Here is a 24,125-nt window from a genome sequence, read left to right on the forward strand (position 1 = left end):
ATTATATGAAGAACACTATGTTTACCAGGCTCCCGCCCGTCACCAAGTCCCCACAAACCCCACTACAATCACTGTCCATCAGCGTAGCAAGATGCTGTATAATCACCACCTGTCTTCTCTGTGTTGCACAGCCTCCCCGTACCCCCCCAACACTATACATGCTAATCGTAATGCCCCCTTTCTTTTTCCCCACCCTTATCCCTCCCTTCCCACCCATCCTCCCCAGTCCCTTTCCCTTTGGTAACCGTTAGTCCATTCTTGGGTTCTGTGATTCTGCTGCTGTTTTGTTCCTTCTGTTTTTCCTTTGTTCTTATATTCCACATATGAGTGAAATAATTTGGTACTTGTCTTTCTCCGCCTGGCTTATTTCACTGAGCATAATACCCTCTAGCTCCATCCATGTTGTTGCAATTGGTAGGATCTGTTTTCTTCTTAATGGCTGAATAATACTCCATTGTGTAAATGTACCACATCTTCTTTATCCATTCATCTACTGATGGACATTTAGGTTGCTTCCATTTCTTGGCTATTGTAAATAGTGCTGTGATAAACTTAGGGGTGCATCTGTCTTTTTCAAACTGGGCTGCTGCATTCCTAGGGTAAATTCCTAGAAGTGGAATTCCCGGGTCAAATGGTATTTCTATTTTGACCTTTTTGAGGAACCTCCATACTGCTTTCCACAATGGTTGAACTAATTTGCATTTCCACCAGCAGTGTAGGAGGGTTCCCTTTTCTTCATATCCTCACCAACATGTGTTGTTATCTGTCTTTTGGATGTTGTCCATCCTTACTGGTGTGAGGTGATATCTCATTGTGGTTTTAATTTGCATTTCTCTGATGACAAGAGATGTGGAACATCTTTTTATGTGTCTGTTGGCCATCTGAATTAATTTCTTCTTTAGAGAACTGTCTATTTAGTTCCTCTGCCCATTTTTTAATTGGATTATTTGCTTTTTGTTTGTTGAGGTGTGTGAGCTCTTTATATATTTTGGATGTCAACCCTTTATCACATCTGTCATTTATGAATATATTCTCCCATACTGTAGGATACCTTTTTGTTCTATTGATCATGTCCTTTGCTTTACAGAAGCTTTTCAGCATGATATAGTCCTACTTGTTCATTTTTGCTTTTCTTTCCCTTGCCTGGGGAGATATGTTTAAGAAGAGGTCACTCATGTTTATGTCTAACAGATTTTTGCCTATGTTTCTTTCTAAGAGTTTTATGGTTTCACAACTTACATTCAAGTCTTTGACCCATTTCAAATTTACTTTTGTGTATGGGGTTAGACAGTGATCCAGTTTCATTCTTTTACATGTAGCTGTCCAGTTTTGCCAGCACCATCTGTTGAAGAGACTGTCATTTCCCCATTGTATGTCCATGGCTCCTTTATCATATATTAATTTATCATATATGTTTGGGTTAATGTCTGGAGTCTCTATTCTGTTCCACTGGTCTGTGGCTCTGTTCTTGTGCCAGTAGCAAATTGTCTTGATTACTGTGGCTTTGTAGTAGAGCTTGAAGTTAGGGAGTGGGATCCCCCCACTTTATTCTTCCTTCTCAGGATTGCTTTGGCTATTCGGGGTCTTTGGTGTTTCCATATGAATTTTTGAACTATTTGTTCCAGTTCATTGAAGAATGCTGTTGGTAATTTGATAGGGATTGCATCAAATCTGTATATTGTTTTGGGCACGATGGCCATTTTGACAACATTAATTTTACCTAGCCATGAGCATGGGATGTGTTTCCATTTGTTAGTGTCCTCTTTAATTTCTCTTAAGAGTGTCTTATAGTTTTCAGGGTATAGGTCTTTCACTTTCTTGGTTAGGTTTATTCCTAGGTATTTTATTCTTTTTGATACAATTGTGAATGGAATTGTTTTCCTGATTTCTCTTTCTTTTTTTTTTTTTTTTTTTTTTAGATAATTATTTTTTATTGAAGGGTAGTTGACACACAGTATTACATTACATTAGTTTCAGGTGTACAACACAGTGATTCAACATTTATATACATGATAATTCTAGGTACCAGCTATCACCATACCAAGTTGTTACAATATTTTGACTATATTCCTTATGCTACACATTACATCCCGGTTACTTATTTATTTTACAATTGGAAGTGTGTACTTTTTTTTTGGTTGTTGTTGTTAGGGCATCTCTCATATTTATTGATCAAATGGTTGTTAACAACAATAAAATTCTGTATAGGGGAGTCAATGCTCAATGCACAATCATTAATCCACCCCAAGCCTAATTTTCGTCAGTCTCCAATCTTCTGAAGCATAACGAACAAGTTCTTACATGGAGAACAAATTCTTACATAGTGAATAAGTTACATGGTGAACAGTACAAGGGCAGTCATCACAGAAACTTTTGGTTTTGCTCATGCATTATGAACTATAAACAGTCAGTTCAAATATGAATACACATTTGATTTTTATACTTGATTTATATGTGGATACCACATTTCTCTCTTTATTATTTTTAATAAAATGCTGAAGTGGTAGGTAGATACAACATAAAGGTAGAAAACATAGTTTAGTGTTGTAAGAGAGCAAATGTAGATGATCAGGTGTGTGCCTGTAGACTATGTGTTAATCCAAGCTAGACAAGGGCAATAAAACATCCACATATGCAGAAGATTTCTCTCAGAACAGGGAGGGTGAGGTTCTAAGCCTCACCTCTGTTGATCCCCAATTTCTCACCTGATGACCCCCCTGTGACTGTGCCTGTCTTAGGTTGTTCCTCCCTTGAGGAATCTTACCCGTCTATGGCTAACCAGTCATCTTCCGGGGCCATACAGGGAAATGTTAGGTTGGTAAGTGAGAGAGAAGCCTTATTGTTTGAAATGGTTAGCTTTTTATTTCTTTGCATATTTATGCCCTGTGGCTTCTATGCCCAGCATTTGTCTTGAGGTATCTTTACCACTTGGAGGAGTTATGATACTCGGTAAATTTGATATGAGGCACGAATTCTATTTAATAATTCGTTGTAATTAGGAAGGAAGAAGAAAAGCTATAGAAGTAGCAGGCGGGAGAAAACATGGGAAGATTGATTATTTCTTTGACATATCTTCTTGTAGAGTAACTTCAGCATGTATAGATTTTAAGCTACTACTTAAATTGCGCACACACATTAACATAATAGGAGTATAGTTACATAACCAAAGCATACCTGTAATTACCAGCCATCTCCAGTGAAACCAAGAAAACCAGTTAGGCACCCTAGGCATTTGTGAAAACTTATCAATGATATGATGGTTATTATCTAACTGAATTTGAATAGTTTGAGAAAAATCAGACAAATTAAAACAACCCATTCCTGGGCACTGTTCACATCCCATATGTTCTTTTAACAGTAAATAGTCTGTAGTTGTAAGATTTTGGAGCGCTACAATTTGCACTTCTCCTAATTCTTGGTTGAGTTCCAACAGTATAGATCCAGTCAAATTTGTTGTTTTACTGTATGCACAGGCCAGCTTAGATATCTCCTTCCTCATTCCCATGGCAAGTCCAGGAACTGGTGGGATGAGTGCATCTACAGCTGTAGCAGTGCGTGGATCTTTGTTGGGGTGTTTTGATGATCATCTTCTGGCATGAGTCTTCCCGAGAGTGCTGATGTTGGAAGTTCTCTTTCATATCGTATCTTAGTTCATTTTCGGGGTAGCCAAATTAGGCTTTGATCCTCTGTATAAACACAAACAGACCCTTTGCCTACACTTTTATATGTCCTTTATATCATTGTGTAGAACTCATTAGAGGTCACCACATAGGAACTGCATTTTTTTTTTAATCATTAATCTACACTTACATGACGAATACTTTGTTTACTAGGCTCTCCCCTATACCAGGTCTCCCCTATAAACCCCTTTACAGTCCCTGTCCATCAGCATAGCAAAATGTTGTAGAATCACTGCTTGTCTTCTCTGTGTTGTACAGCCCTCCCCTTTCTCCCACCCCGCTATGGATGCTAATCTTAATACCCCCCTACTTCTCCCCCCCTTATCCCTCCCTACCCACCCATCCTCCCCAGTCCCTTTCCCTTTGGTACCTGTTAGTCCATTCTTGAGTTCTGTGATTCTGCTGCTGTTTTGTTCCTTCAGTTTTTCCTTTGTTCTTATATTCCACAGATGAGTGAAATCATTTGGTATTTCTCTTTCTCTGCTTGGCTTGTTTCACTGAGCAAAATACCCTCCAGCTCCATCCATGTTGCTGCAAATGGTTGGATTTGCCCTTTTCTTATGGCTGAGTAGTATTCCATTGTGTATATGTACCACATCTTCTTTATCCATTCATCTATCGATGGACATTTAGGTTGCTTCCAATTCTTGGCTATTGTAAATAGTGCTACGATAAACATAGGGGTGCACAGATCTTTCTCATACTTGATTGCTGCATTCTTAGGGTAAATTCCTAGGAGTGCAATTCCTGGGTCAAATGGTAAGTCTGTTTTGAGCATTTTGATGTACCTCCATACTGCTTTCCACAATGGTTGAACTAACTTACATTCCCACCAGCAGTGTAGGAGGGTTCCCCTTTCTCCACAGCCTTGCCAACATTTGTTGTTGTTTGTCTTTTGGATGGCAGCCATCCTTACTGGTGTGAGGTGATACCTCATTGTAGTTTTAATTTGCATTTCTCTGATAATTAGCGATGTGGAGCATCTTTTCCTGTGTCTGTTGGCCATCTGTATTTCTTTTTTGGAGAACCGTCTGTTCAGTTCCTTTGCCCATTTTTTAATTGGGTTATTTGTTTTTTGTTTGTTGAGGCGTGTGAGCTCTTTATATATTCTGGACGTCAAGCCTTTATCGGATGTGTCATTTTCAAAGATATTCTCCCATACTGTAGGGTTCTTTTTTGTTCTATTGATGGTGTCTTTTGCTGTACAGAAGCTTTTCAGCTTAATATAGTCCCACTTGTTCATTTTTGCTGTTGTTTTCCTTGCCCGGGGAGATATGTTCAAGAAGAGGTCACTCATGTTTATGTCTAAGAGGTTTGTGCCTATGTTTTCTTCCAAGAGTTTAATGGTTTCATGACTTACATTCAGGTCTTTGATCCATTTTGAGTTTACTTTTGTATATGGGGTTAGACGATGGTCCAGTTTCATTTTCCTACATGTAGCTGTCCAGTTTTGCCAGCACCATCTGTTGAAGAGACTGTCATTTCGCCATTGTATGTCCATGGCTCCTTTATCAAATATTAATTGACCATATATGTCTGAGTTAATGTCTGGATTGTCTAGTCTGTTCCATTGGTCTGTGGCTCTGTTCTTGTGCCAGTACCAAATTGTCTTGATTACTATGGCTTTATAATAGAGCTTGAAGTTGGGGAGTGAGATCCCCCCTACTTTATTCTTCTTTCTCAGGATTGCTTTGGCTATTCGGGGTCTTTGGTGTTTCCATATGAATTTTTGAATTATTTGTTCCAGTTCATTGAAGAATGTTGCTGGTAGTTTCATAGGGATTGCATCAAATCTGTATATTGCCTTGGGCAGGATGGCCATTTTGACGATATTAATTCTTCCTAGCCATGAGCATGGGATGCGTTTCCATCTGTTAGTGTCCCCTTTAATTTCTTTTAAGAGTGACTTGTAGTTTTCAGAATATAAGTCTTTCACTTCTTTGGTTAGGTTTATTCCTAGGTATTTTATTTTTTTTGATGCAATTGTGAATGGAGTTGTTTTCCTGATTTCTCTTTCTGTTGGTTCATTGTTGGTATATAGGAAAGCCACAGATTTCTGTGTGTTGATTTTGTATCCTGCAACTTTGCTGTATTCCGATATCAGTTCTAGTAGTTCTGGGGTGGAGTCTTTAGGGTTTTTTATGTACAGTATCATGTCATCTGCAAATAGTGACAGTTTGACTTCTTCTTTGCCAATCTGGATTCCTTGTATTTTTTTGTTTTGTCTGATTGCCGTGGCTAGGACCTCCAGTACTATGTTAAATAACAGTGGGGAGAGTGGGCATCCCCGTCTAGTTCCCGATCTCAGCGGAAATGCTTTCAGCTTCTCGCTATTCAATATAATGTTGGCTGTGGGTTTTTCATAGATGGCATTTATTATGTTGAGGTACTTGCCCTCTATTCCCATTTTGCTGAGAGTTTTTATCATGAATGGATGTTGAACTTTGTCAAATGCTTTTTCAGCATCTATGGAGATGATCATGTGGTTTTTGTCTTTCTTTTTGTTGATGTGGTGGATGATATTGATGGACTTTCGAATGTTGTGCCATCCTTGCATCCCTGGGATGAATCCCACTTGGTCATGGTGTACGATGGTTTTGATGTATTTTTGAATTCGGTTTGCTAAAATTTTGTTGAGTATTTTTGCGTCTACGTTCATCAGGGATATTGGTCTGTAGTTTTCTTTTTTGGTGGTGTCTTTGCCTGGTTTTGGTATTAGGGTGATGTTAGCTTCATAGAATGAGTTTGGGAGTATCCCCTCCTCTTCTATTTCTTGGAAAACTTTAAGGAGAATGGGTATTATGTCTTCCCTGTATGTCTGATAAAATTCCGAGGTAAATCCATCTGGCCCGGGGGTTTTGTTCTTTGGTAGTTTTTTGATTACCGCTTCAATTTCGTTGCTGGTAATTGGTCTGTTTATATTTTCTGTTTCTTTTTGGGTCAGTCTTGGAAGGTTGTATTTTTCTAGGAAGTTGTCCATTTCTCCTAGGTTTCCCTGCTTGTTAGCATATAGGTTTTCATAGTAGTCTCTAATAATTCTTTGTATTTCTGCGGGATCTGTTGTGATTTTTCCTTTCTCATTTCTGATACTGTTGATTTGTGTTGACTCTCTTTTCCTCTTAATAAGTCTGGCTAGAGGCTTATCTATTTTGTTTATTTTCTCGAAGAACCAGCTCTTAGTTTCATTGATTTTTGCTATTGTTTTATTCTTCTCAATTTTATTTATTTCTTCTCTGATCTTTATTATGTCCCTCCTTCTGCTGACCTTAGGCCTCATTTGTTCTTCTTTTTCCAATTTTGATAGTTGTGACATTAGACCGTTCATTTGGGATTGCTCTTCCTTTTTTAAATATGCTTGGAGTGCTATATACTTTCCTCTTAAGACTGCTTTTGCTGCGTCCCACAGAAGTTGGGGCTTAGTGTTGTTGTTGTCATTTGTTTCCATATATTGCTGGATCTCCATTTTGATTTGGTCATTGATCCATTGATTATTTAGGAGCGTGTTGTTTAGCCTCCATGTGTTTGTGAGCCTTTTTGCTTTCTTTGAACAGTTTATTTCTAGTTTAATGCCTTTGTGGTCTGAAAAGTTGGTTGGTAGGATTTCAATCTTTTGGAATTTACTGAGGCTCTTTTTGTGTCCTAGTATGTGGTCTATTCTGGAGAATGTTCCATGTGCACTTGAAAAGAACGTGTATCCTGTTGCTTTTGGATGTAGAGTTCTGTAGATGTCTATTAGGTCCATCTGTTCTAGTGTGTTGTTCAGTGCCTCTGTGTCCTTACTTATTTTCTGTCTGGTGGATCTGTCCTTTGGAGTGAGTGGTGTGTTGAAGTCTCCTAGAATGAATGCATTGCATTCTATTTCCTCCTTTAGTTCTGTTAATATTTGTTTCAGGTATGTTGGTGCTCCTGTATTGGGTGCATATATATTTATAATGGTTATATCCTCTTGATGGACTGAGCCCTTTATCATTATGTAATGTCCTTCTTTGTCTTTTGTTACTTTCTTTATTTTGAAGTCTGTTTTGTCTGATACCAGAATTGCAACACCTGCTTTCTTCTCTCTGTTGTTTGCTTGAAATATCTTTTTCCATCCCTTGACTTTAAGTCTGTGCGCATCTTTGGGTTTGAGGTGAGTCTCTTGTAAGCAGCATATGGATGGATCTTGCTTTTTTATCCATTCTATTACTCTGTGTCTTTTGATTGGTGCATTCAGTCCATTTACATTTAGGGTGATTATTGAAAGGTATGAATTTATTGCCATTGCAGGCTTTAAGTTTGTGGTTACCAAAGGTTTAGGGTTAGCTTCTTTACTGTCTTACTGTCTAACTTAACTCGCTTGTTGAGCTATTATAAACACAATCTGATGATTCTTTATTTCTCTCCCTTCTTATTCCTCCTCCTCCCTTCTTCATATGTTGGGTGTTTTGTTGTGTGCTCTTGTTAGGAGTGCTCCCATCTAGAGCAGTCCCTGTAGGATGCCCTGTAGAGGTGGTTTGTGGGAGGCAAATTCCCTCAACTTTTGCTTGTCTGGGAATTGTTTAATCCCTCCTTCATATTTAAATGATATTCGTGCTGGATACAGTAGTCTTGGTTCGAGGCCCTTCTGTTTCATTGCATTAAGTATATCATGCCATTCTCTTCTGGCCTGTAGGGTTTCTGTTGAGAAGTCTGATGATAGCCTGATGGGTTTTCCTTTGTAGGTAACCTTTTTTTTCTCTCTGGCTGCTTGTAATACTTTGTCCTTGTCTTTGATCTTTGCCATTTTAATTATTATGTGTCTTGGTGTTGCCCTCCTTGGATCCCTTGTCATGGGAGTTCTGTGTACCTCTGTGGTCTGAGAGGCCATTTCTTCCCCTAGTTTGGGGAAATTTTCAGCAATTATTTCTTCAAAGACATTTTCTATCCCCTTTTCTCTCTCTACTTCTTCTGGAATGCCTATGATTCTTATATTATTCCTTTTAGATTGATCACTCAGCTCTCTTAAAATTCTTTCATTCCTGGAGATCCTTTTATCTCTCTCTGCATCAGCTTCTCTTCTTTCCTGTTCTCTGTTTTCTAGTCCATTAATGGTCTCTTGCATCTCATCCATTCTGTTTTGAAGTCCTTCCAGAGCTTGTTTTATTTCTGAATTCTCCTTCCTTAGTTCTTGCATATTTCTCTGCAAGTCCATCAGCATGGTTATGACTTTTGTTTTGAATTCTTTTTCAGGTAGACTGGCTAAATCTATCTCCCCAGATTCCTTCTCAGGGAAAGATGTAGCAGATGCTGAAGCTGTCTGGGTTAGTCTTGTCTGGATCATATTTTTTTGCCTTTTCATGTTGACAGGTGCTATTGACTGTCAGCTGGGAGGGCCAAAATTTTCACTTACTACTGGCCTTTCTTTACTGGGGCAACTGCGACCCCTAGTGGCTTGTGTTGGGTAATTGCGTGTAGACTGGGTCTTTGTGTCTTGCCTGGCCGGGAGGGAGAAATTTCCCTTTCTGTGGGTGGAATTTGTCTCAGGCTACTTCTCTGCTTTCACAGCGCCCGGTGGGGTGATGGATGGGGGGGCTGCTTGACTGTTTGCCTCCGTGAGGGGTCTCAGAGCTGTTGCCCAGGGGGTTAGTGCACCCGGTTTTCCCTGTAATTTCCAGCTGCTGTACTGTGACCTGGGTTGTTTCCGTCAAGCTGTTAAGTCCCTGTCCCTTTAAGACTTTCAAAAAGCCCCCGCTTTTCTTTGTCACAGGGGCATCAGCTTCAGCACCCGCTCAGAGGTCTTACTCCCTGTTCCCCCAGTATCCAGGGCCCCCTGGGCATATACTGTGTCTGCGCTCTGGCCCGGATGGCGGGGGCTGGGTGCTCGGCAGTCCTGGGCTCCGTCTCCCTCCCGCTCTGCCTGCTCTTCTCCCGCCGGGAGCTGGGGGGAGGGGCGCTCGGGTCCCGCAGGGCCGGGGCTTGTATCTCACCCCTTTCACCAGTCGCTGGGCTCTCGCTGGTGTAGCTGCAGTCTGGCCACTGTCCTGCGTCTTCTGGTCTCTCTTTTAGGGCTAGTTGTGTTTGTTGTATTTTCAAAAGTATATATGTTTTTGGGAGGAGATTCCCACTGTCCTACTCACGCCGCCATGTTGGCTCCGCCTCCTACATATGATTTCTCTTTCTTTTAGTTCATTGTTAGTGTATAGGAAAGCCACAGATTTCTGTGTGTTAATTTTGTTTCCTGCAACTTTGCTGAATTCCGATATTAGCTCTAGTAGTTTTGGAGTAGAGTCTTTAGGGTTTTTTATGTACAGTATCATGTCATCTGCAAATAGTGACACTTTAACTTCTTCTTTACTGATCTGGATTCCTTGTATTTCTTTGTTTTGTATGATTGCCATGGCTAGGACCTCCAGTACTATGTTAAATAACAGTGGGGAGAGTGGGCATCCCTGTCTAGTTCCCGATCTCAGAGGAAATGCTTTCAGCTTCTCGCTGTTCAATATAATGTTGGCTGTGGGTTTATCATAGATGGCCTTTAGTATGTTGAGGTACTTGCCCTCTATACCCATTTTGTTGAGAGTTTTTATCATCAATGAGTGTTGAATTTTGTCAAATGCTTTTTCAGCATCTATGGAGATGATCATGTGGTTTTTGTTCTTTTTGTTGATATGGTGGATGATGTTGATGGATTTTTGAATGTTGTACCATCCTTGCATCCCTGGGATGAATCCCACTTGGTCATCGTGTATGGTCCTTTTGATGTATTTTTGAATTCGGTTTGCTAATATTTTGTTCAGTATTTTTGCATCTACATTCATCAGGGATATTGGTCTGTAGTTTTCTTTTTTGTTGGGGTCTTTGCCTGGTTTTGGTATTAGGGTGATGTTGGCTTCATCGAATGAGTTTGGGAGTATTCCCTCTTCTTCTATTTTTTGGAAAACTTTAAGGAGAATGGGTATTATGTCTTTTCTGTATGTCTGATAAAATTCCGCAGTAAATCCATCTGTCCCAGGGGTTTTGTTCTTGGGTAGTTTTTTGATTACCGCTTCAATTTCATTGCTGGTAATTGGTCTGTTTAGATTTTCTGTTTCTTTCTGGGTCAGTCTTGGAAGGTTGTATTTTTCTAGGAAGTTGTCCATTTCTCCAAGGTTTTCCAGCTTGTTAGCATATAGGTTATCATAGTATTCTCTAATAATTCTTCATATTTCTGTGGGGTCCATCGTGATTTTTCCTTTCTCATTTCTGATTTTGTTGATGTGTGTTGATTCTCTTTTTCGCTTAATAAGTCTGACTAGAGGGTTATCTATTTCATTTATTCTCTCGAAGAACCAGCTCTTGGTTTCATTGATTTTTTTCTATTGTTTTATTTTTCACAATTTTATTTCTTCTCTGATCTTTATTATGTCCCTCCTTCTGCTGACCTTAGGCCTCATTTGTTCTTCTTTTTCCAATTTCAATAATTGTGACATCAAGCTAATCATTTGGTATTGTTCTTCTTTCTTTAAATATGCCTGGATTGCTATATACTTTCCTCTTAAGACTGATTTCTCTGCGTCCCACAGAAGTTGGGGCTTTGTGTTGTTGTTGTCATTTGTTTCCATATATTGCTGGATCTCCATTTTAATTTGGTTGTTGATCCATTGATTATTTAGGAGCATGTTGTTAAGCCCCCATGTGTTTGTGAGCCTTTTTGCTTTCTTTGTACAATTTATGTCTAGTTTTATACCTTTGTGGTCTGAAAAGTTAGTTGGTAGAATTTCAGTCTTTTGGAATTTACTGAGGCTCTTTTTGTGGCCTAGTATGTGGTCTATTCTGGAGAATGTTCCATGTGCACTTGAGAAGAATGTGTATCCTGTTGTTTTTGGATGTAGAGTTCTGTATATGTCTATTAGGTCCATCTGTTCTAGTGTGTTGTTCAGTGCCTCTGTGTCCTTACTTATTTTCTGTCTGGTGGATCTGTCCTTTGGAGAGAGTGGTGTGTTGAAGTCTCCCAGAATGAATGCATTGCATTGTTTCCTCCTTTAATTCTGTTAGTATTTGTTTCACATATGTTGGTGCTCCTGTATTGGGTGCATATACATTTATAATGGTTATATCCTCTCGTTGGACTGAGCCCTTTTTCATTATGTAATGTCCTTCTTTATCTCTTGTTACTTTCTTTGTTTTGAAGTCTATTTTGTCTGATACTAGTACTGCAACACCTGCTTTTTTCTCCCTGTTGTTTGCATGAAATATCTTTTTCCATCCCTTGACTTTTAATCTGTGCATGTCTTTGGGTTTGAGGTGAGTGTCTTGTAAGCAGCATATAGATGGGTCTTCCTTTTCTATCCATTTCTTACTCTGTGTCTTTTGATTGGTGCATTCAGTCCATTTACATTTAGGGTGATTATTGAAAGATATGTACTCATTGCCATTGCAGGCTTTAAGTTTGTGGTTACCAAAGGTTCAAGGTTAGCTTCTTTACTATCTTACTGTCTAACTTAACTCACTTATTGAGCTATTATTAACACTGTCTGATGATTCTTTATTTCTCTCCCTTCTTATTCCTCCTCCTTCATTCTTCATATGTCAGGTGTTTTGTTCTGTGCTGTTTTTTGGAGTGCTCCCATCTTGAGCAGTCCCTCTAAGATACCCTGTCAGGGTGGTTTGTGGGAGGCAAATTCTGTCACCTTTTTTTGTCTGGGAATTTTTAAATCCCTCCTTCATATTTAAATGATAATCATGCTTTTTACAGCATTCTTGGTTCAAGGCCCTTCTGTTTCATTGCATTAAATATATCATGCCATTTTCTTCCAGCCTGTAAGGTTTCTGTTGAGAAGTCTGATGATAGCCTGATGGGTTTTCCTTTGTAGGTGACCTTTTTTTTCTCTCTGGCTGCCTTTAGTACTCTGTCCTTGTCTTTGATCTTTGCCATTTTTATTATTATGTGTCTTGGTGTTACCCTCCTTGGGTCCCTTGTTATGGGAGTTCTGTGTGCTTTTGTGGTCTGAGAGGCCATTTCCTCCCCCAGTTTGTCGAAGTTTTCAGCAATTATTTCTTCAAAGACATTTTCTATCCCTTTTTCTCTTCTCCTTCTGGTACTCTTATAATGTGAATATTGTTCCGTTTCGATTGGTCACACAGTTCTCTTAATATTCTTTCATTCCTGGAGATCCTTTTATCTCTCTCTGCATCAGCTTCTCTGCGTTCCTATTCTCTGATTTCTAGTCCATTAATGGTCTCTTGCATCTCGTCCATTCTGCTTTGAAGTCCTTCCAGAGATTGTTTTATTTCTGTATTCTCCCTCCTTAGCTCTTGCATATTTTTCTGCAAGTCCATCAGCTTGGCTATTACTTTTATTTTGAATTCTTTTTCAGGAATGGTGGTTAAATCTATATCCTTAGATTCTTTCTCAGGGGAGGATGTGGAGGATGTCTGGGTTAGTCTGGTCTGTATCAAATTCTTCTGCCTTTTCATGTTGATAGATGCAGTGGCATGCTGTTGACTCATCAGTCAGCTGGGAGTACCAAGACCCTTTCCACTTCCTCCTGGCCTTTCTTTCCTGGGACAGTGGTGACCCCTAGCATCTTGTGTTGGGCAGTTGCGTGTAGACTGGGTCTCTGTTTCTTGCCCAGTGGCTATGGAGGAAGCTCCCTTGCTGTGGCCATGGCCAGCCTCAGGTCGCTGCTCTGCTATGGCGGGGCCATGCCAGAGGGGGAACAGGCAGGGGGCTGTTTATCTCTGTGAGGGGTCTCAGAGCTGCGCTGCTGCCCAGGGGGTTAGGGCATCCAGAGTTCCCCAGGATTCCCAGCCGCTGGGCTAACTGTCCTGGGATGCTTACATCCAGCTGTGGGGTCCCTGTCCCTTTAAGACTTTCAAAAAGCACTCGCTTTTCTTTGTCTCAGGGGCATCAGCTGTTGGGACCCTCTCGCAGGTTTTACTGTCCCAGTTCACTAGTTTCCCACACTCCTTGCACTGTGTGTCTGTGCTCCGGGTGTGGTTGTCTAGGGCTGGATATTGAGCAGTCCTGGGCTCCCTCTCCCTCCCCGCTCCGACTCCTCTCCTCCCACCAGGAGCTGGGGTGAGGGGCGCTCAGGTCCTGCTGGGCCGCAGCTTGCATCTTACCCCCTTCGCAAGGCACTGGGTTCTTGCAGGTGTAGATGTAGTTCTGGCTTTTGTCCTGTATCTTCTGGTCTCTCTTTTAAGGATACTTGTATTTGTTGTACTTTCAAAAATATATATGTTTTTGGGAGGAGATTCCCACTGTCCTACTCATGCCACCATCTTGGCTCCACCTCCCGAAGTAAGATTCTTAACTTACTCTTTAGCATACAGTACCTCGGACCACCTTGGGGGCTGGGCAGGTGGCCTTGTTTGTTGTGCTCCCAGACCAAGATGCTTGTATCTTGGGAAGAAATCAGAGCAAGAAGTTTCTTGTGTTAATTCTAAATATTCAGGGACCACTTAACAAGTCCACACCCCTAAGCTTTTTTTCACATTCCCAAAAATCCTCAACTGCCTATAAAACCCCCAGACAACGCACCACTACAGGCTGTCTTGTCCCCTCCTGGCCTAAGCCAGGAGCTCTGTCCTCTCACTGTATCTCTCAGTAAAAGTCTCCCTCTGGCTCTCCTACCTTGAGTGTTAGCTAAGTTCATTCTTCTACTCTGCAAACATCAACCTCAGCACCAATTAGAGTGTGTATCAGTGATACTTGTGTTAGGCAGGAAAATAGATATGAGTGGGGTGGAAAGAGAAAAAGGCCAGAAAGTCCACTAAAAAGATCCAAAATTAATCAATTAAAGCTCAAAAAGCCAGGAGCAACTTGGTCCCTGGTATGTTTGAATATTCCCCAGATAAGGGAGGGTACCTAAGCATAGCCCATGTCTTTATTGTGTTAATCATGCATGCCCAGCTTATTTTTTTACCTTTACTATGCTGCTTTTTTTTCTCCTTCCTGCCCTAATTAAATAGTTGGTAACCTAGGCAACTATTATAGCATGCAGGCCCAGCAGTAAACAGCATAGTGAAAGGCAGGAAGGATTCCATCTTAAAGGTTGTATTTTAATACCGAGGAAATTAAAAATGTAAAATTCTTAACTTACTCTTTAGCAAACAGACAATAACTCAGCCCACCTTGGGGACTGGTCAGGCAGTCTTGTTTGATATGCCCCCAGACCAAGACACGGGTATCCCCGGGGGGAAATCAGAGCAGAAAGTTCCTTGTGTTAATTCTGTGTATTCAGGGACCAGTTAACAAGTCTGCACCCCCAACCCTTAGTCACATTCCTAAAGAATCCTTAAAAGGGGGAACCTCAAGCCTTTCAGGGCCTTCTCTCTAAGGTTGCCCACACTTTGTAAGTGCATAACCTTTTAACTTTAAACTCTCTCTTTTCAGCCTTTCAGGGGGCCCTCCTTTCTCTGAGTTCACCCATACTTTCTAAGTGTGTACACTTTTAAACTTTCTCCAGCCTTTCAGGGTACCTGTCCTTGCTGAGGTTGCCTGCTGCACTTCTTGTTTCTTTAAGTAACTTTAAATAAAACTTTTACTCTGCTTCACTACTGTGTCTCTGTCCTTCAATTCTTTGTCGTGGCAGGGACAAGCACCGAGGAAAATACACAACGCTCCCCAAACACCCGTAAGTCCGGGGAAAGAAAATATCAGGGCAAAATACCTATAAAAACAAAATTGGTCAAAGGGAGAAATAAAGTTTAAGACCCGTTTATTGCTTACAAACTGCAGTCCGGGGACTTCTGTATTTCCTGCTCCAGCAGAAGCAAAACCGGCCCCTCCCCTCACCTGTCAGGTAATTACCATTGCCCAAGTAATTACACATTCATATGGACATGCAGTTCTCTCCACCCCTAAGGATATGCAAATACACTAACGCCATACTTCTCTCCATCCCAATGCCTACCGACATGCAGATGTAGTAAAGCCAGGCGAGATATTCTGGAAATAATACAATTTTACCCACAATGCCTCAATTAAAAAAAAAAAAGAAATTATTCATCAATGGATAGGACACAATCACTGACTCTGCAAGCAATAAAGAGGTTTTCTATGGGAACCAGAGGTAGAATTCCTGCTTGTCCACCTAACTCAAAAGAGTCCTCTTCTTTCTTTCCTGTCACCGCCCTGTATAGACTTTCCTCTGATTCCGAGCCAATCACAATGTAAGTCAAGCAATGACTATCACCTCGGGCTACATGCGGTTGAAGACCAGTAAGATCATGTGTCCAAAATAGGCGTGGAATTATTTTACGTCTGAATGACCCCATGGAGTGATACGGCCTTTTAGAACAGAACGGAGAGCACCTCAAACGATACTATCTTCGGAGAGCAGACTGGGTTGCAAGAAACCTGAAATTAGGTCTCCGCCGCAGTTCACAAAGAGCAAAGCCCCTCCCTCCCTCCGGTGGGACCGCCGCTTCCGCGCGCCCCCTGGCGTGGCGCGGCCCAATGTCCTGGTAGGTCGGGATGGGAGCGCCCCTGTCCCAGGGGGCCAAGCGCCCGGCTGACCCCGTGAGAGATCAGGGAACAGTCACTTCCGTGAGAATTCTCGGCGTCGGGGCGGGACTTCCGGCCCGTCCTCGTGGCTGCCATCTTGGCAGCGTTTCGGGGCGTCTGGTTGCGGAGCGCCTGGTGGGGCCGAGCTGAGCGAACCCTTCAGTGCAGGAGGAGGCCTGGCGACGCCGCCCGCGGGTCCCGAGCCAGGGCCGGGATCGGGACCGCCGCGCCCACGGAGCCCGATGGCGGTGGCCGCGCTGAGCGGCCCGGCTCAGGTACATGCCCGTTCCCGGGTCTCCCGTCCCCACCCACCCACCCTCGGGCCCCGAGTGCGGGCCCTGCTCACAGTCCGGAACGTAGAGGCGCCCGTGGGCGGGGCCCGTGTCCTGAGCGCCGGCGTGACGGCGCGTGGGGCCGGTTACGGGCGGGAGGACCCGCGCGCCCGGAGGCCGGAGGTGCGGCCGAGCCGGGAAGACTCGGGAATCCGGGGAACCTGGGTCGGCCTTCCGCCTGCAGGGAGCACTGTGAGGCGGAGGTGCGCCGGGACTGGCGGGCAGAGGGCTTTGTCTCCCTTCTGAGGACCCCGGAGCCTTGGTTTTACGTTCCCCAAAAGCTGCCCAGAGAGGGAACAGACTGGAGTAGGGGTTGTGAGGAGGGTGAGGCACAGGGAGTCGGGTCCTCATCCAAGGGCACGGGGCTGGTAAGGGCAGCGCTGGGGACTGAGGCACAGAGTCAGTCAGTTTGATCGAGGCCACCAGGCTATATAGGCTGGGGTGGGGATACAGGTACACCTGATGTCACGAAACCCGGCCTTGGCTGTCCTTGTCTTCCCACGGGTTGTGATAGTTATAAAAGCACCTAGAGGACCTACACGAGGGAGGAGCGGGTTCCCAGGCCCATACCTTGACGCCACCCGTATTGTGTCTGGTATTTGGTGTCTTGATGATCTTCACTTGTGATTTTCGCAGCTCTTGGGTGGGGGTGGGGAGGCTGGGGATGCGTCAAGCCCAGGGTCCCTGAGTCTAGGCCAAGCATTACATGGAGGTTTTCCCATTCCTGTCAGCTAATGTAAACAAGTGTGGAAAAGACCATATAAGGAACAGTTACCTGCTTGTGCAAATGCTTTGAGGTGTTACAAATCTGGAGACAGGGTGCAGCCAATCGGATCCTTTCTGTTGGGAAGAGAGGCTGGTGGTCAAGAAGAAAGCCTGTTACGTGGCTGTGAAAATTTGGGCACCTATTAAGGAAATAATGTGAGATTTGAGTAACAGGAAGGGGTTGGTCTTACCGAATCTTTAGTAGGCTCCATCTGGCTGCAGAGAAGATACGTCGGGTTAAGGGAACAGGTAGGGAGCCCAGAAGGAAGCTACTGCTGCAATCCAGATAAGTTTTGGTGGACCAGAGTGGTGGCCGTAGGGGTGTGTGGAAGGTTGGACTTTTTAAAGAAGGGTCCCATAGGTTTTTGGGTGTATAGGTGAGGAAAAGAAAGGAACAGTCTGGGATGACCCCAGTGCTTCTGCTTCCCTCAGTCGATGGGAAGGAAGCTTTATCAACTGGAATGGGGAAGTTGAATGGTAGGCTAATTTTCCTTGAGAATATCAGAACTTTTGTTTTGGTCCTGTTAAGAGTCTACGATGTTTCAGAGAACAGTGAGTGGGGACCTCAAGTGGGTAGCTGGATACGCAGGTCTGGAAATCTGGAGAGGAGGGTCCGGGACAGAGGCATCCAAAGGTGCTGTCCATCGTGTGGACCAGGGAGGCGCTGTGGCTCCCATTCAGGTGGGGCATACGGGTCATGGTGGTAGTGCCTTAGGTGGTCAGAAGAGTGCATGGTGAGGAGTGACTTTTCTTCCTTTGCACTTGGTCAGGGTTGTGGGCACAAGACACAGGTGAAAGAGAGAAGTGACTGTGGTAACCACATGGGACAGAGAATGCCTTGCCCATGACTCAGGCGTCCGGGGGATGAGTGGCCTTGATGTGACAGAGGAGGCAGAGGAGTAGTTGAGACAAGATGACTCGCAGGCCAGAGCTCCTGCTATTTCACTAATGTACAGCTTCCCCAGAATTCTGTGGTGAGGTTTTGGGGTTTGGGGTGTTCAGTTGTGATGGTGTGTAGGTTTGGGTAGATGTGGTCATGTGTGAGAGTCACTGTGCCTGATAGAGACCCTCAGGGCTGGGTTATAAAAGGAGATTGAATGGAGAGATGAGGATGGTGGCCACTTACCAAGGCGACAGTAAGTCCAGCACAGTGGGAAGTGACCCATGGGCATCTGTAATTCACATATGGTTCTGGGTGGCTAATATTACAACAAGGATCAGAGGTGTAGAGGAAGCCTGCACAGCAGCATTTGAGGGCTTTGCCCAAATGCATAGCTGAGGGAGTACAGCTATGAGGACTAAAGGTGTGAGCGAGGTTTGCTATGAGGACTAAAGGTGTGAGCGAGGTTCAGTCCACAGGATGATGTGCATGGCAAGAAGAAGCATGATCTGAGCGCCACAGGACCCTGGTGCTGGGGACCGAAGGGTGAAGTACGTGCTCACGTTTGGTGGTGTCTTGGAGTCGCAGTCCAGCGACCCCCAAGGGAATTGATTGACAGTAGGAATAGGACCCTATAAGCCAGGACTGGAGTTGGGATACATCTCTGTGCCCACTCAGCCTGATGTTGACAAGGGCTGAACACAGTGAAGAAAGAGACCCAGGTTAGGGCGGGTGGGGATCTGTCACCCCTGGGCCTGGAATCCCTCTGAGGCGGGGAGCTCTGAAGGAGGAGTGTGGGGCAGGTGTGTGGCGAGATGCATTGTGGGACATCAGAGAACGTTCGTGGTTTCATCTGTCCGCATCATAATAGGGCAGTGTGACCTTTGATGACGTGGCCGTGTACTTCTCCTGGGAGGAATGGAGGCTCCTTGATGGCGCCCAGAGACACCTGTACCACCATGTGATGCTGGAGAACTTTGGACTTATATCCTCACTGGGTAAGACTCAGCCTCACCAGTGACCTGAACTAGGCTCTACCATGACCCCCTTCAAACCTTGTCACCTGTGGACCACATGCACTGCTTCCCCAGTTTTGTGACTGGTTGCTGTGTTGCTAGGGCTGGCTTGTTTGCCCTTCCCTCTCCTCTCCCCTGCAGCCCCAATGCCTGCAGTACTGAACCCTGTTAGGAAAGGGTTGAGGAGCATTAGTGTTGCAGAGAGCTCAGTGGATTCCACCGCGCTTGCTCTCGGTCTGGGTCAGTGTGTTCAGATCCATATCATTTCTGTATCCCAAGTTAGTTGACATTTCTTCATGCATGCCAGGGCCCTTCCCGCAGGCATTGTGGCCACCTGAACCATGGGCTGCCTTTCTGTGTCCTCCTAGGCAGTTTGGAGTGTTGAGCTCTGTTTTCTTTTGTGCTTTTATTCCCAGCCTTGGGAAGGTAAAGATTATACATACTGCATTTTGCAAAGTGATGATTTGATATATATACATTATGAAGTGAATGCTATGTGGAGTTAATTAAGCATCCTCACTTTATGAACTTCTCATTATTATTATTTTCTTTGGTAGGAATGCTTAAGATCTCAGTAAATTTCAAGAATATAATATTATTAACTGCACTCAATGTACTATACATCCTCAGAACTTGTTTATTTATTTATTTATTATTTTGGTATCATTAATCTACAATTACATGAGCGACATTATGGTTACTAGACTCCCCCCATCACCAGGTCCCCCCAACATACCCCATTACAGTCACTGTCCATCAGCGTAGTAAGATGCTATAGAATCACTACTTGTCTTCTCTGTGTTGTACAGCTCTCCCCGTGCCCCCCCACATTATGTCTGCTAGTAGTAATGCCCCCCCTTTCCCCCACCCCCTTATCCCACCCCACCCATCCTCCCCAGTCCCTTTCCGTTTGGTAACTGTTAGTCCATTCTTGGATTCTGTGAGTCTGCTGCTGTTTCGTTCCTTCAGTTTTTTTCTTTGTTCTTATACTCCACAGGTGAGTGAAATCATTTGGTACTTGCCTTTCTCCGCTGGGCTTATTTCACTGAGCATAATGCCCTCTAGCTCCATCCATGTTGTTGCAAATGGTAGGATTTGTTTTCTTCTTATGGCTGAATAATATTCCATTGTGTATATGTATCACATCTTCTTTATCCATTTATCTACTGCTGGACATTTAGTTTGCTTCCATTTATTGGCTATTGTAAATAATACTGTGATAAACATAGGGGTCATACGTCTCTTTCAAACTGGGCTCCTGCATTCTTAGGGTAAATTCCTAGGAGTGGAATTCCGGGGTCAAATGGTATTTCTTTTCTTTTTTTTTTTTTTAGGAACCTCCATACTGCTTTCCACAATGGTTGAACTAATTTACATCCCCACCAGCAGTGTAGGAGAGTTCCCCTTTCTCCACATCCTCGCCAACATTTGTTGTTGTTTGTCTCTTGAGTGGTGGTGATCCTAACTGGTGTGAGGTGATATCTCATTGTGGTTTTAATTTGCATTTCTCTGATGATTAGCGGTGTGGAGCATCTTTTCAGATGCCTGTTGGCCATCTGAATTTTTCTTTGGAGAAGTGTCTGTTCAGATCCTCTGCCCATTTTTTAATAGGGTTATTTGCTTTTTGTTTGTTGAGTTGCGTGAGCTTTTTATGTATTTTGGATTCAACCCCTTGTCAGATATGTCATTTATGAATATATTCTTCCATACTGTAAGATGCCTTTTTGTTCCACTGATGGTGTCCTTTGCTGTACAGAAGCTTTTTAGTTTGATGTAGTGCACTTGTTGATTTTTTTGTTTCCCTTGCCTGAGGAGATGTGTCCAGGAAAAAATTCCTCATCCTTATATTCAAGAGATTTTTGCCTATGTTTTCTTCTAAGAGTTTTATGGTGTCATGACTTACATTCAGGTCTTTAATCCATTTTAGGTTTACTTTGTGTACAGGGTTAAACAATAATCAAGTTTCATTCTCTTGTATGTAGCTGTCCAGTTTTGCCAACACCAGTTGTTGAAGAGGCTGTTATTTCGCCATTGTATTCTCATGGCTCCTTTATCATATATTAATTGGCCATATATGCTTGGATTTATATCTGGGCTGTCTACTCTTTGCCATTTATCTATGGGTCTGTTCTTGTGCCATTATGAAATTATTTTGATTACTGTGGCTTTTGTAGGAGAGCTTTAAGTTGGGGAGCACAATCCCCCCTGCTTTATTCTTCCTTTCCATGATTGCTTTGGCTATTCAGTGTGTTTCGTGGTTCCATACGGATTTAGAACTATTTGTTGAAGAATGCTGTTGGTATTTTCGTAAGGATTGCATTGAATCTGTAGATTGGTTTAGGCAGGATTGCCATTGTAACCATAATTAATTCTTCCTGTCCGTGAGCACAGGATGTATTTCCATTTGTTGGTGTCTTCTTTAATTTCTGTCATGTGTGTCTTGTAGTTTTAAGAGTATAGGTCTTCCACTTCCTTGATTAGGTTTGTTCCTTAGTATTTTATTCTTTTTGATGCAATTGTAAGTTTTAGTTCTAGTAGTTTCTTGGTGGATTCTTCAGGGTTTTCTAAGTATAATCTCATGTCGTCTGCAAATAGAGTTTAACTTCTTCTTTACCAACTTGGATGCCTTTTATCTCTTTGTGTTGCCTGATTTCTGTGGCTAGGACCTCTAGTACTAAGTCGCATAGTGTGTGGGCATCCTTGTCTTTTTCCCATTCTTAGATTTAAGATTTTCAGCTTTTTGCTGTTAAATATGATGTTGGCTGTGGGTTTATTATATATGGCTTCTATTATGTTGCGGTACTTTCCCTCTATACCCATTTTGTTCTTATCATGAATGGATGTTGAATTTTGTCAAATGGTTTTTCAGCATCTATTGAGATGATCCATGTGGTTTTTATCCTTTTTGTTAATGTGGTGTATGATACTGACTGATTTATGAATATTGTACCATCCTTGGAATAAATCCCACTTGGTCATGATGGGTGATCTTTTTGATGTATTTTTGGATTCAGTTTGGTAATTATTTGAGGATTTTTTAATCTATGTTCATCAGGTATATTGGTCTTTACTTTTCTATTTTTGTGGTGTCTTTGTCTCATTTTGGTATTAGAGTGATGCTGGCCTCATAGAATTATTTTGAAAGTATTCCCTTCTCTTCTACTCTTTGAAATGCTGTAAGGAGGATGTACTAGCTCTACTTTAAATGTGTGGTGGAATTTGGCATTGAAGCTGTCTGGTCGTGGGTTTTTGTTTTGGGGAGTTGATTACCAATTTGATTTCATTGCTGATAATTGGTCTGTTCAGGTTTTATGTTTCTTCCTGGGTCAGTCTTGGAAATTTGTATTTTTCTATAATGTTGTCCGTTCCTTCTAGGTTGTCAAATTTATTGACATAATTTTTCATAGTACTGTCTAATAATTATTTCTATTTCTGCAGTATCTGTTGTGATTATTGCTTCATTTTTTATTCTCTTTATGTGTGTGTACCCTATTTTTTTTTAAATTTTATTTTGGTATCATTAATCTACAATTACATGAAGGACATTCTGTTTACTAGGCTCCCCCCCTCATCAAGTCCCCCCCACATCCCCATTGACAGTCACTGTCCATCAACTTAGTAAGATCCTGTAAAATCACTACGTGTCTTCTCTGTGTTGCACAGCCCTCCCCGTGCCATCCCCCCACTATACATGCTAATCATAATGCCCCCTTTCTTTTTTTCCCGCCCTTATCCCTCCCATCCCACCTGTCCTTCCCAGTCCCTTTCCCTTTGGTAACTGTTAGTCCATTCTTGGGTTCTGTGATTCTGCTGCTGTTTTGTTCCTTCAGTTTTCCTTTGTTCTTATACTCCACCCATGAGTGAAATCATTTGGTACTTGTCTTTCGCCGCCTGGCTTATTTCACTGAGCATAATACCCTCTAGCTCCATCCATGTTGTTGCAATTGGTAGGATCTGTTTTCTTCTTAATGGCTGAATAATACTCCATTGTGTAAATGTACCACATCTTCTTTATCCATTCATCTACTGATGGACATTTAGGTTGCTTCCATTTCTTGGCTATTGTAAATAGTGCTGTGATAAACTTAGGGGTGCATCTGTCTTTTTCAAACTGGGCTGCTGCATTCCTAGGGTAAATTCCTAGAAGTGGAATTCCCGGGTCAAATGGTATTTCTATTTTGACCTTTTTGAGGAACCTCCATACTGCTTTCCACAATGGTTGAACTAATTTGCATTTCCACCAGCAGTGTAGGAGGGTTCCCTTTTCTTCATATCCTCACCAACATGTGTTGTTATCTGTCTTTTGGATGTTGTCCATCCTTACTGGTGTGAGGTGATATCTCATTGTGGTTTTAATTTGCATTTCTCTGATGACAAGCGATGTGGAGCATCTTTTCATGTGTCTGTTGGACATCTGAATTTCTTCTTTAGAGAACTGTCTATTCAGCTCCTCTGCCCATTTTTTAATTGGATTTTTTGCTTTTTGTTTGTTGAGGTGTGTGAGCTCTTTATATATTTTGGATGTCAACCCTTTATTGGATCTGTCATTTTCGAATATATTCTCCCATACTGTAGGATACCTTTTTGTTCTATTGATGGTGTCCTTTGTTGTACAGAAGCTTTTTAGCTTGATATAGTCCCATTTGTTCATTTTTGCATTTGTTTCCCTTGCCTGGGGAGATATGTTCAAGAAGAGGTCACTCATGTTTATGTCTAAGAGATTTTTGCTTGTTTTTTTCTAAGAGTTTTATGGTTTCATGACTTACATTCAGGTCTTTGATCCATTTCGAATTTACTTTTGTGTTTGGGGTTAGACAGTGATCCAGTTTCATTCTCTTACATGTAGCTGTCCAGTTTTGCCAGCACCATCTGTTGAAGAGATTGTCATTTCCCCATTGTATGTCCATGGCCCCTTTATCGAATATTAGTTGACCATATATGTTTGGGTTAATGTTTGAAGTCTCTATTCTGTTCCATTGGTCTGTGGCTCTGTTCTTGTGCCAG

The 24,125-nt window shown here is 42.5% G+C and overlaps 1 protein-coding gene across 2 annotated transcripts in view; it reads left to right on the plus strand.

Annotated features, from left to right (window-relative positions):
- The first annotated feature begins 16,225 nt into the window (after positions 1 to 16,225).
- Positions 16,226 to 24,125, plus strand: part of LOC130678800 (zinc finger protein 585A-like) — a 28,880-nt gene continuing 20,980 nt past the window's right edge. The window contains exons 1-2 of one of the 2 annotated variants that reach the window (XM_036900585.2): positions 16,226 to 16,403; positions 18,977 to 19,103. In XM_036900585.2, coding sequence (XP_036756480.2) covers positions 16,371 to 16,403; positions 18,977 to 19,103 — 160 coding nt within the window. In that variant the 5' untranslated portion in view covers positions 16,226 to 16,370. Of the gene's footprint in view, positions 16,404 to 18,748; positions 18,828 to 18,976; positions 19,104 to 24,125 lie in introns of those variants that run through there. The other variant, XM_036900586.2, reaches the window with a different exon arrangement.

The sequence above is a fragment of the Manis pentadactyla genome, assembly GCF_030020395.1.
Source record: "Manis pentadactyla isolate mManPen7 chromosome 15 unlocalized genomic scaffold, mManPen7.hap1 SUPER_15_unloc_1, whole genome shotgun sequence".
NCBI lineage: Eukaryota > Metazoa > Chordata > Mammalia > Pholidota > Manidae > Manis > Manis pentadactyla.